We start from the raw sequence: 12146 nt of genomic DNA on the forward strand, positions 1-12146 counted from the left end.
CAGTTACTAATAAATATCCACAATACAATGTCTTAAGTAAAGCTTTCAATTTTTAGCTTCTTGCGATGCAACCCAAAATACATACCAGCTGTAGAAATGCTAATTTGATTTTAAGAGATGCTTAACACAAAGATTAAGTAAAAAAATTCTAAAAGTCCATCTCCAAATATTAATTGTATTCCATCAATATTTTCTTTTCCAACTCACTAATGTTGAAGGAAAATTCTGAAAATCACAATTTTCAGTATTTAATTCAAAATTATTAAAACAGAACAAAAATATCCAACTTTTACAGATTTTAGCATAGTGATTTTTTGTTCCACACATTGTTATTTTATATTGGAAAAACTGGATAATCTGTTTATAGCATTTGATATTTGAACCATAAGCATCAAAGTGCCCAGTCAATGTTCTTGACATGAAGTGGTTTATGAACAACCTATTTTTGATGCTATTATTAAAAGCACTTACCCATCATAATTGATGAAACTGTGAAACAGCGATGGAAGTTATCTAAAATAGTAAAATGAAAATAGTTAAATTTAATAACTAACATGAGTCAACCCAAGAGGACTTTAGAATCAGGCTTCTTTTGAACTAGTATATTCCAAACTAAGTTGTGCTGACTCTCTACATCAATAAGTCACACGAATAACTAAAAATTCAATATTGGAAAAGCAGAAATTTCCTCAAAGTGCATTCCTGGAATACCAATGCCATTGGCTTTAATTGTATGCACTCACCACTTAAATGTTTGAAATTAAATTATTTACACCCTTGTAACATAACCTTCCTCTTTTAACATTTTATGCTCTAGGTAATGAATGCAACCATTCCATAAGGCTTCATAACTGCCTATCTACCTGTGCCGTTCCTTCTGGGATCCTTGGAAATGTACCAAAGTCTCTCTGCTCTCCAGTCCTACTTAGTGTCCTACCAATCACTGTACAAATCTTAACTTTTTAGTCAGCTCACATTTTTCAAAATTAACTTCCACCCTCCATTGCTTTGCCATTTTTACCAATTTATTGATGGTATTATCTGCAAACTTATAGTCATAGTCATAGTTTATTGATCCCGGGGGAAATTGGTTTTTGTTACACTTACACCATAAATAATTAAATAGTAATAAACCATAAATAGTTAAATAGTAATATGTAAATTATGCCAGGAAATAAGTCCAGGACCAGCCTACTGGCTCAGGGCATCTGACCCTCCAAGGGAGGAGTTGTAAAGTTTGATGGCCACAGGCAGGAATGACTTCTTATGACGCTCTGTGTTGCATCTGGATGGAACCAGTCTCCGGCTGAATGTACTCCTGTGCCCAACCAGTACATTATGTAGTGGATGGGGGACATTGTCCAAGATGGCATGCAACTTGGACAGCATCCTCTTTTCAGACACCACCGTCAGAGAGTCCAGTTCCATCCCCACAACATCACTGGCCTTATGAATGAGTTTGTTGATTTTGTTGGTGTCTGCTACCCTCAGCCTGCTGCTAGATAAAGTTAGGAACAGTATCTGACCATGTAGTCATGAGTGTACAGGGAATCCAGTAGGGAGCTGAGGACACACCTTGTGGAGCACCAGTGTTTAAGTAGGTGCTGCTGCCCATCCTTACTGACATTGGTTTGTTGGTCCAGAAGTCAATGATACAATTGCAGAGGAAGATATTGACTACCAAGTCCAGCTCCAGGTGATGAATTTGCTTGGAATTAGTGTTGAAGTTGCAGTTGTAGTCCTAACCCAGTGTGTGACTGAGGTGTCTTTACAGTTCAGATGCTCCAGAGATGAGTAGATCTAGCAACTGGCATCCACTGAGATCCTATTTCGGCAGTGGGTTGAGTTTGTCTGGAAGTCTGGAGTTAAGGCACACCCTGACCAGCCTCTCAAATCACTTCATTTTGGTAGATGTCAGAGACACTGGACAGTAGTTACTAAAGCACGTTATTGTGTTTTTCTTAGATACTGGGAATATAGTGGTGTTAAAACAGGTAGGAACTACAGATTGAAGCAGGGAGAAGTGAAAAATATCTGCAAATACCCCTGCTAGCTGAATTACACGTGCACTTTCCAAAAGATTGACCTTACATCTGCTAGTGATTATGGATTCAAGTGCACTGGAGACTGTTGGGGTGGGCAATTTCATACATTCTTTTCTGTTGAAACTGTGCATAAGTGTTGCATATTTTGCAACACACACACACACACACACACACACACACAGTATTGAAGGAACTCCCTAGGTTAGGCAGCATCTATGGAGGAGAATAAAAAGTCAAACACGAGAAAATCTGCAGATGCTGGAAATAAAAAGTCACTGTTTTGAGCAGAAACCTCATCATCTAATGCATCTTTTAATGTTTTCTCTTTTATTTTTCCCCTCCTGCCTGAAAATCTCTTCTGGCAACAGAGCTTAGAAATATATTGTCAGCTGCATGAATCTGGTGTTGAGTGTGCTAACAATGTTGCCTGCCCAGTTCAATGGAACTAGGGCCACAATGCTAGAGATATTTGCAGTGAATTTGAAGGACTTTGCAGAGACAGTGATGCTGCCATCTTTTCCCAATGCCTAGAGCTGCTGTTTGCAGGTTATTCAGATCTCTGGAACAACTATTGCCAAGTACACCAGAGGTCTGAGATCCCTGTCAATCTGCATCATACAGCCCTCTGAAAACAAAGGTTCAGCACACATCCCTAAAAATGCAGAACAATCCATTTTATATACCACTTCTCAGCAAAAATAGTCATCAGTGGTTAAATTCACTGTTGTCATTAATGTGCTAGCACAACCTTTGGATGACTGGGAAAAAAAAGATTTGAAAACGAAGACTTTAGATCTGGAACAAAACTCACGAATTCCTTTATTCCTTTAATTGATATAGCATTCCAACAATGCTGATTTTGAAATGAAAACCAATTAAAAAGTTAGTGACAAGAAACATGGCTTGGAATTCTAAAGTGACTTCCAAAATAATACAGAGTCATAGAAAAATACAGCACGGAAACAGGCCCTTCAGTCCAACCTGTCCATGCTGAACCATTGACACTGCCTACTCCCATCGACCTGCACTGGGAACATAGCCCTCCATACCCCTACCATCCATGTACCTATCCAAACTTCTTTTAAACATTGAAATCCAGCTTGCACGCACTACCTGTACTGGCAGCTCCTTCCACACTCTCACGACCCTTTGAGTGAAGAAGTTTCCTTTCATGCTCCCCTTAAACTTTTCATCTTTCACCCTCAACCCATGACCTCTAGCTGTTGTCCCACCCAACCTCAGTGGAGAAAAAGCCTGCTCGCATTTACCCTAGTAATACCCCTGATAACTTTGTATACATATCAAACCTCCTCCTAATCTTCTACTTTCTAAGGAATACAGTCCTAACCTATTCAGTCTTTCCAAATAACTCAGGTCCTCCAGACCTGGCAAAATCCTTATAAATTTTCTCTGTACTTTTTCAACCTTATTTACATCTTTCCTGTAGGTAGGTGACCAAAACTGCACACAATACTCCAAGTTAGGCCTCATGAACGTCTTATACAACTTCAACAAAACATCCTGTACTCAATACTTTGATTTATGATGACCAATGTGTCAAAAGCTCTTTTTTTTTAATGATCCTATCTACCTGTGCAACCACTTTCAGTGAATTACAGATCTGTATTCCCAGATCCCTTTGTTCTACCACACTCCTCAGTGTCCTACCATTTACCCTAGTTGGATCCACCAAAGTGCAAAACCTCGCACTTGTCTGTATTAAATTCCATCTGCCATTTTTCAGCCCATTTTTCCAGCTGGTTCAGATCCTGCTGCAAGCCATGATAACTTTCCTCACTGTCCACTAAACCCCCAATCTTAATGTTATCCACAAATTTGCTGATCCAGCTAGCCAGATTATCTTCCAGATTGTTGATATAGGTGGCAAACAACAAGGGAACCAGCACCAATCCTTGCAGTATTCCAGCAGTCACAGGCCTCCAGTCAGAAAGTCTACCATCTCCTACCACTTTCTGGCTTCCTCCACAAAGCTAGTGTCTAGTATATTGGATTAGACATCTCATCTTGAATGCGGTGTGACTGAAACTCCTTGACCAACCTCCCACGCGGGATCTTGTCAAATACATAGAGTCCACATAGACAACAGCCACTGCCTTGCCTTCATCAACTTTCCTGGTAACTTCCTCAAAAAAAAAACTCCGTAAGATTGGTTAGACGTGACCTATTGTGCACAAAGCCATACTGACTATTCTTAATCAATCCATGTCCATCCAAATACTTATATATCCAGTCCCTCAGAATACCTTCCAATAACTTTCCCACTGCTGATGTCAGGCGCACTGGCCTAAAATTTTCTGCTTTTTTTATAGCCTTTCTTAAACAGCGGAGCAACATTGGCTATCCCCCAATCCTCTGGTACCTGACCTGTTGGTTAGGATGATTTAAATATCTTTGCTAGGGGCACTGCAATTTCTGTACTTGCTTCCCACAAGGTCTGAGGGAATACCTTGTCAGGCCCTGGGAATTTATCTACCCTAATTTGCCTTAGTACAGCAAACACCCTCTTCATAGGTGCTCACCCTCTTCTCCCCTGTAATCTATCAACTTCAAGGGTCCATGAAGTTGAAGTCGCTTTGCCTCATTTCTATAGACCTCATGTCCGTCTACTCAGTAAATGCAGATGCAAAAAAAATACTTTAAGATCTCCCCCATTTCTTTTGGCTCCACAAATGGATTACCATTCTGATCTTTCAAGGATCAATTTTGCAATCCTTTTGCTCTTAACATATCTATAGAATCCCTTAGGATTCTCCTTCACCTTGTCTGCTAGGGCAACCTCATGCCTTCATTTAGCCCCCTGATTTCTTTTTTTAAGTGTTCACTTGCATTTCTTATAGTCCATAAGCACCCCATTTGTTCCTTCCTACCTATAACTGCTATGCACCTCCTTTTTTCCCTTAACCTGGGCCTCAATATCTCTTGAAAACCAAGGTTCCCTGCACCTTTTATCTTTACCTTTTATTCTGACAGGCACATACATGCTTTGTATTCTCAAAATTTCACTCTTGAAGGCCTCCCATTTATAAAGACACTTTTGCCAGAAAACAGCCTGTTCCAACCCACATTTGCCAGATCTTTTCTGATATTATCAAAATTGGCCTTTCTTCAATTTAGAAACTCAACCTGTGGACCAGACCTATCTTTTTGCATATTTATCTTGAATAGTGGTATTGTGATCACTAAATGAAAAGTGTTCACCTACCCAACCTTCTGTCACCTGCCCTGTCTCATTCCCTTATAGTAGATTAAGTATCGCACAATCACTCACTGAGACTTCTATATACTGATTAAAGAAGCTTTCTGGAACACACTTGACAAGCTCTATCCCATCTAGATCTTTCACAGTATGGGAGTCCCAGTTAATATATGGAAAGATAAAATCACCTACTGTAACAACCTTATGTTTCTTGCCACAGTCAATGATCTCTCTGCAAATTCTCTTCTAAATCCCTTGGACTGTTGAGAGGTCTATAATATAGCCCCATTAACATGGTCACAAATGGTTTCACCCAGTCTGTCCTAACTGAGCACTGCCTTGACATTTTCCCTGACTACTAATGTCACCGTTCCTCCTTTAATTCCTCCCACTCTGTCACATCTAAAACAATGGAACCCTGGAAATATTGACCTGCCAGTTCTGCCCCTCCTGCAACCAAGTCTCACAAATGGCTACAATATCATAATTCCAAGTGTTGATCCATACCCTGAGATCAGCTGCCTTTCCTATGATACTTCTTGCATTGAAATACATGCAGTTCAGGACATTGCACCGCGCTCAACTTTATCATTCCTAACATGGTCTGAGGTCTTCTTAACAACATGACTCCACAACCTCTCTACTAACTCTTCTGGCACTCACGTTCCCATCCCCCTGCAACTCTGTTTTAAACCCCACTATGCAGCACCAGCAAAGCTTCCCGCTAGGATATTAGTCCCCTTCCAGTTCAGTTACAAACTGTATCTTCTGTGCAGGTTGCACCTTTCCTGGAAGAAAGCCCAATGATCCAAACACCTCCTACACCAAGTCCTTAGCCATGTGTTAAATTGTATAATCTTCCTACTTCTGGCCTCACTAGCATGCAGCACGGGTAGCAATCTTGAGATCACAACCCTGGAAGTCCTCCCCTTTATCTTAGCACCTTGCTCCCCGAACTCACTTTGCAGAACCTCGTCATTCTTCCTCTCTACATCATTGGTACCTACATGGACCACAACCTCTGGCTGTTCACTCTCCTACTTAAGAATACTGAGGACTTGATCTGAGATGTACTGGACCCTGGCACCCAGGAGTTTTAACTGAGTAAATATACAATGACTCAGTTTCTATTGATTGACCTTTTCCCCTTATTTAATGATTTTACTGAACAATCATATCACATTCAGTTAGCAAGGCAAATTTCATCAAGTGAAAGGATATATTGTGCAAGAACATTATCTCAACCCAATATTAAGCAAAATAAGATGTTAAACCACCCTTCGGCCTTTTTCCTGAAGGCTGTGCATCAAGGGAGATGAACAACTGAATTCAGTGATGTAAAATGGAATAATTACAGAACATGCTGTAAGTTAAGTTTTCAATGGAAAGTCATTTCTAATGACATGTGTTGTGGCCCATTAGGATGTAAAAAAAATGTTTACTTAATTTCTTCACATAACTATCATGATCAGCTTTTTTGAAGAAATTAATGACATTTTAATTTTAGAATATAACTCTAAATATTTTTATCTGATATTAATCTTTTGCCATCAAATAAACATACCAAAGAACATAGTGCAAACAGTACACGTGGGCAACTGGAATTACTGAACTTGTCTACCCCCTGAATTATGCAAATATGCTAGATGTAGCATGCTATTTAATCATTAAACTTTGGCACAGATTGTTCACTTACTTCCCATACATGGTTTAAACAACAGGCTGGGATAACCTTTGTCCCACTTCCAACGTGTATGCTTGTTTGCAGATTAGGCCACCAACTGTTCTGTTGGTCTAACACTACCACAAATACTTGCACCATTCGATATGATTGCAACACTTTGCAATTATGACAAAAAAATAGTAAGGATGGCAATTTAGTGCTCAGGATGAGCAGAGCAAAAGTAACAAAGCACAAAGTTAAACTGCATTTAAATAATGATTTTGTTGAAAACTGTCAGATCCCAAACAGAGAGGAAACTGAAACATGAGTTAACACCAAGCTGAACTCTTAAAATGAAGACAATACTACTTTTTATGGACACTAAATATGTGGTTATCATCATTACGTGCTGTGTCGTATGATGCGGACGATCATGGTCTACAGGCTAGTGGAGGGAAGGAGCGCCTTATACCTCCTTTGGTAGAGACGCATCTCCACCCCGCCAGCCAAATGTATGGTACAATGCACAAAATAGCATTGTACATCAAAATACTGTACCCTGCAATAACAGATGAAAGCAATATTTTCAGACTAATCTGCTTTTCATTTCCTTAGGGTTTAGTTCTACATTCACACATATCTTTGCATTATTGTCCAGATTTGAAGTTCACCAAGATGCCTAGCTTAATAGGACACATTATTTAAAATTTGAAACACCATAAATGAGAAATGTAATGATAAACATGATATAAGCTGGACATATCTCAAATTTGGAGCCACATAATTAAAACATTCACAAGTTGCTTGAATAAGGGGGTTTGGAACACAAGCAAAGAAATAAGGGTTTTTTTTGAAGTCTGGACCTGCAAGAACTAATCCACTTACAGGGAATCTAATCGGGTATTTAAATTTATAAAAGTTTCCAACAGTGAAAAAGCAACACACAAAATGCTGGAGGAAGTCAGCAGGTCAGGCAACAGTGAAAGGGCGGTGTTTAATAGACAAGCACATCAGTGGTTTTGGATAATTAATATTCTATAGTTCGCAAGTGGCTCTGCTTTGAGGGTTTCAATTGACAATGAAATATATTTTTATCTAACTAAAGAGAAAGACCTCCAGTACACTAAGTTAGAACCATTCTTTCACCTTAATAAAAAGGGACTGATGGCAAGAGAAAAATGGTATGCATCTGGAGGATAGGAAGATCCTGACATACCAAAACATTGCGGGGAATAATTCTATAGATTCTTTTCTCATCTATTTCTCTCGCATCTCAGAAGTGAGCATGTCAGAGGTAAAGTAAAGTGACCAACTTTAAGAAAGGAGAAAACAAAACTTGATTGTGAGAGACTATGTTCCCTTTAAGCTGTGCGCGTGTGCGCATGCACACGCGTTTTTCAACCAGCGCACAAAGGAAATTAATGTGTGCACAAAAGGTTAGTTATCTAAAATAATGTAGTAGTTAATAATTATACTTATTGAAAATAATCTTTCAGCTAAATGTTTCTGTTAACTAGTTAGTCGGTTTTTCAAATACCACAATGCACGTCACTAATTTACGTCACCTCACCTATCCTGTTCCAGGATCTGGGAGACAATGTTTCGTGCAGTGACAAAGTTAAAGTTTTGCTAAGCCAACAACGTGAAGAAAACATCACAGTAGATACAAGTTCGCTGTTGACCTTTATAAATAGTCTTTGTGTTCATTCAGAAGAAAGGTTTCCTGAAGATGAGGTACAAGAATGGTCAGCTTTTGATTTCTCCGCAATTGCAGATTGTGACTTCACATTTGGCGATGAACAAGTTAATGCCTTATGTCTAAAATATCATGATTTTCTAGCTGAAGATACTGTAATAGTTAGAAAGTTGATTTCAAATTTTCCGTGCAAGAAAAAATTAAATCCAAACTGATTTCAAACTTTGCTCAAATGGTGGCATTTGTACTTCAAAATGAAGAGTTTTGCAACCATGCACAGTTGGTGGACATTGGGGGAACCTTTCTTGCATCTAGTGCGGACTGTGAGCGAGGTTTTAGCCTAATTAATCAACTCAAAAAGAAGCTGAGAAACCGTTTAGGTGAATGCCATTTGGATATGTTAATGAGAATCAAAAGCTATCATAGAACCAGAGAACATTACAGCACAGAAACAGGCCTTTTGGCCCTTCTTGGCTGTGCCGAACCATTATTCTGCTTAGTCCCACTGACCTGCACCTGGGCCATATTCCTCCATACACCTCTCATCCATGTACCTGTCCAAGTTTTTTTTCTTTTTTTTGTAATTTATTTTTTATTGAATATCATCAAACATTTCCATAAGATGTATTTCAGATACTGTACATATATTATATAATCATATTCGTCACAAATCTCCACATAATATTTATCTGATAGAAAGCAGAGGAAAGAAAGAACAATCGAAAGAAGAAAACTATGTACAGAGCAGGGAGTAATCTTTTTTTTTAATAACATTTTTATTGACGTGAGAATAAAATCAGGCCTATGAGGTGTTATGTAGTTAAACCATTTTTTCCAGTATGAATAAAATTGTTCCAACTTATGATTAACAGATGCTGTTATCTTCATTTTGTAAATGTCCATTGTAATTTTAATCCATACATTTAAAGCTTTCCTGTGATAACCATTTCCTAGTAAGGGTCTTTTTACCAGCCACCAGCAGTACATTCATTAAATACTTATCTCTTTTCAACTATTCTTGACGTATATACCCAAAATATATAACCCCCCTGTTTGCTGGAGAAATTGTGGAAATCAAAATGCAAACCATTATCATATTTTCTGGGAATGCCCTGTTATCAAAGACTATTGAAATGGGATACATAATGCCCTAAAAGACATCTTTAAATGTGGAATACCCTTTGAGAGTAAGACCATATCAATTGGATGGAAGTTCTATTAGTCTAGATAGAGTTTACAAAGAATGGGTAAATGCCAAAGACAGGAGAGAGAAAAAAATAACTGAGTGACTTAAATATGTTATTTTGTTGTTATTCTGTGCAGTGTACTAAAAATTAGAGGGAACATTGGTGATAGATACAAAGGGTTCTCCCGGGGAATTGATCACGATAATCTCTTGATAATAATGGGTGATCACTACACCCATCTCCTACCCAACCATCATATGGCTGAAGAGCTCTTCCCTGAGATACAATGAAAATTCTGCCCACAATACCAAGCTATATAAGGAGATATTGTAGTTAAGAAAAATAAGAATTGGTCAAAAATGTAGAATTTAACATTAAAACAAGTAGAATGGGTGCAAACACGAGGAAATGGGTTCAAGGTTTAGGGAGGTAATTCCAAAACTTAAAAACTGTAGGTGGCTCAGGTCACAACCATCAATTTGGAAAGCCGAAGAGACCAGAAATGGAGAATTGGTGGGTTTTTGAAAAGATAATAGGACTGGAGGACACCACTGTGACATTTGAGATCTTTTGTTCTTCTCACCTGATATGCTGCATTTTATGGAGTGGACACAAATCAATTCCATTTGTTTCTGATGACATTTAAGATTGTATTTATATACTGACTATTTAAGTTATATAAACTACTTTTTTCCAATGCTATTGCAAATGCAAATTCAATTCAAAGCAATTCACGCAAAATGCTGAAGGAACTCAGCAGGCCAGGTAGCATCTACGGAAAAGTGTAAACAGTTGACATTTCGGGCTGAGACCCTTCATCATCAATTCAAACAGTTTTAGTTGCTGACCAAAGGAAATTTTAGGTAGTTTCACTGAGTAAACAATTTACATATTTTAGAACTTTGCTCCCTCAGAGAGCATTATGATGAAAATTTATCAGAACTTCTGTAAATAAAAAAAATGAATCAGATCATGAACATAAAATGTGATCGGAGCACTTCATAAAAACCTGATCATCGACTGAAAAGTAGATGTCAATTTGACAGTTTTTACTATGGATATTGTTTGGCAACTTGGGATATTTATAACATTGTTTTTATATATATTTGTTAACTTTATGCCTAAGATTTTTACTCTTCTGCCTATGAAATCTTCACTGACCTTCAAGCACACGTTAACTCCAAACTCTTCCAAACGGAAACCTCAAATTAATATTTGCAAAAAATCATAATTTGAATTATAACAAATTAAATTATGACTGATATAAATTTGATGTTGGTGTCAGGTAAAAGGTTTAACCACAACAGACTTTAATAAAATAGAGGTGACCCAGCATTAGGAGGAGGCCATATTCTTAGAAAATTGTCGCTATTGTAATTTTCGATATCACAAAGATATACATGAAACGAGAAACACAGTTGGGGAAAAAAGTTGTTTACTTTATTTTCCCACATAAATTCTGTGAGAGTGAGTTTTATTGTTCTCAATTTTTTTGGGTGGTGATTTTTAAATTTCTTTTACACAAATTGGTATATTCGCAAATTCTCCAACTAAAATCACTAAATTTTCAATAAATGAAAGAGTTGATTTTCATGAGTGCTCAACTAAGATCCTTAATTAAAACAGAAGTTTATATTCAACACTTAAAAAGCAAATGTTTAAAAAATCATAAATACTGTAAGTTGCCAGTGTCCACCGTACAAAGGTCAAATTGACATTTACTTTCAGCAACTATGTCAATAAATGCCTGCTGCATAAACAGTACAGGGACAACCTTATAAAAATTAATCCTAGAGATGCTGCCTGGCCTGCTGCGTTCACCAGCAACTTTGATGTGTGTTGGAAGAGTTATTATTAACTGTTTTAATTCATTTATTTCTAGTGCTGTTGGTCAAAATTGTCTCTGAGAAAAAAAAGACAGAAAAAGCTGGAAACACTCAGCACGTCTGGCAGCATCTGTGGAAAGATGATACTTGACCTGAAACATCTTTTACAGATGCTGGTCCAGCTGCAGTTTCTAGTATTTTGCTTTTATCTGAGTATTTCCAACAACTATAGTTCTCTTTTTTCACTTACTGACAAGAGGGCTGATTGACATCATCCTACACAATGATAGGAAATTAAAGTGCAATATTTAATTTCACATTCCATTCAAACGTTTTAATTTATTTGTTCTTTCAAAGATTAGGGTGGCAGCTAAAGCGTTTTTATTCGAAGAGAACACTCCCAATTGGGCGAAACCATTATGTAAAAACAAAACAAACATTTAACGTGGAAAAACATTTGAGTTTTGTATTGCCAAGTTCAATAATATATGCAAATGTTCTTTTATATCATG

At 37.7% G+C, this 12146-nt stretch overlaps 1 protein-coding gene across 1 annotated transcript in view; it reads right to left on the reverse strand.

Annotated features, from left to right (window-relative positions):
- LOC140194038 (trifunctional enzyme subunit alpha, mitochondrial-like) overlaps positions 1–12146 on the reverse strand; it is a 56677-nt gene that overhangs the window by 43797 nt on the left and 734 nt on the right. The window contains exon 2 of the mRNA XM_072251400.1: positions 472–513. Within this exon, the coding sequence (XP_072107501.1) occupies positions 472–513 (42 nt within the window). The remainder of the gene's footprint in view (positions 1–471; positions 514–12146) is intronic.

This window comes from Mobula birostris, chromosome 2 (genome assembly GCF_030028105.1).
Source record: "Mobula birostris isolate sMobBir1 chromosome 2, sMobBir1.hap1, whole genome shotgun sequence".
Taxonomy (NCBI): domain Eukaryota; kingdom Metazoa; phylum Chordata; class Chondrichthyes; order Myliobatiformes; family Myliobatidae; genus Mobula; species Mobula birostris.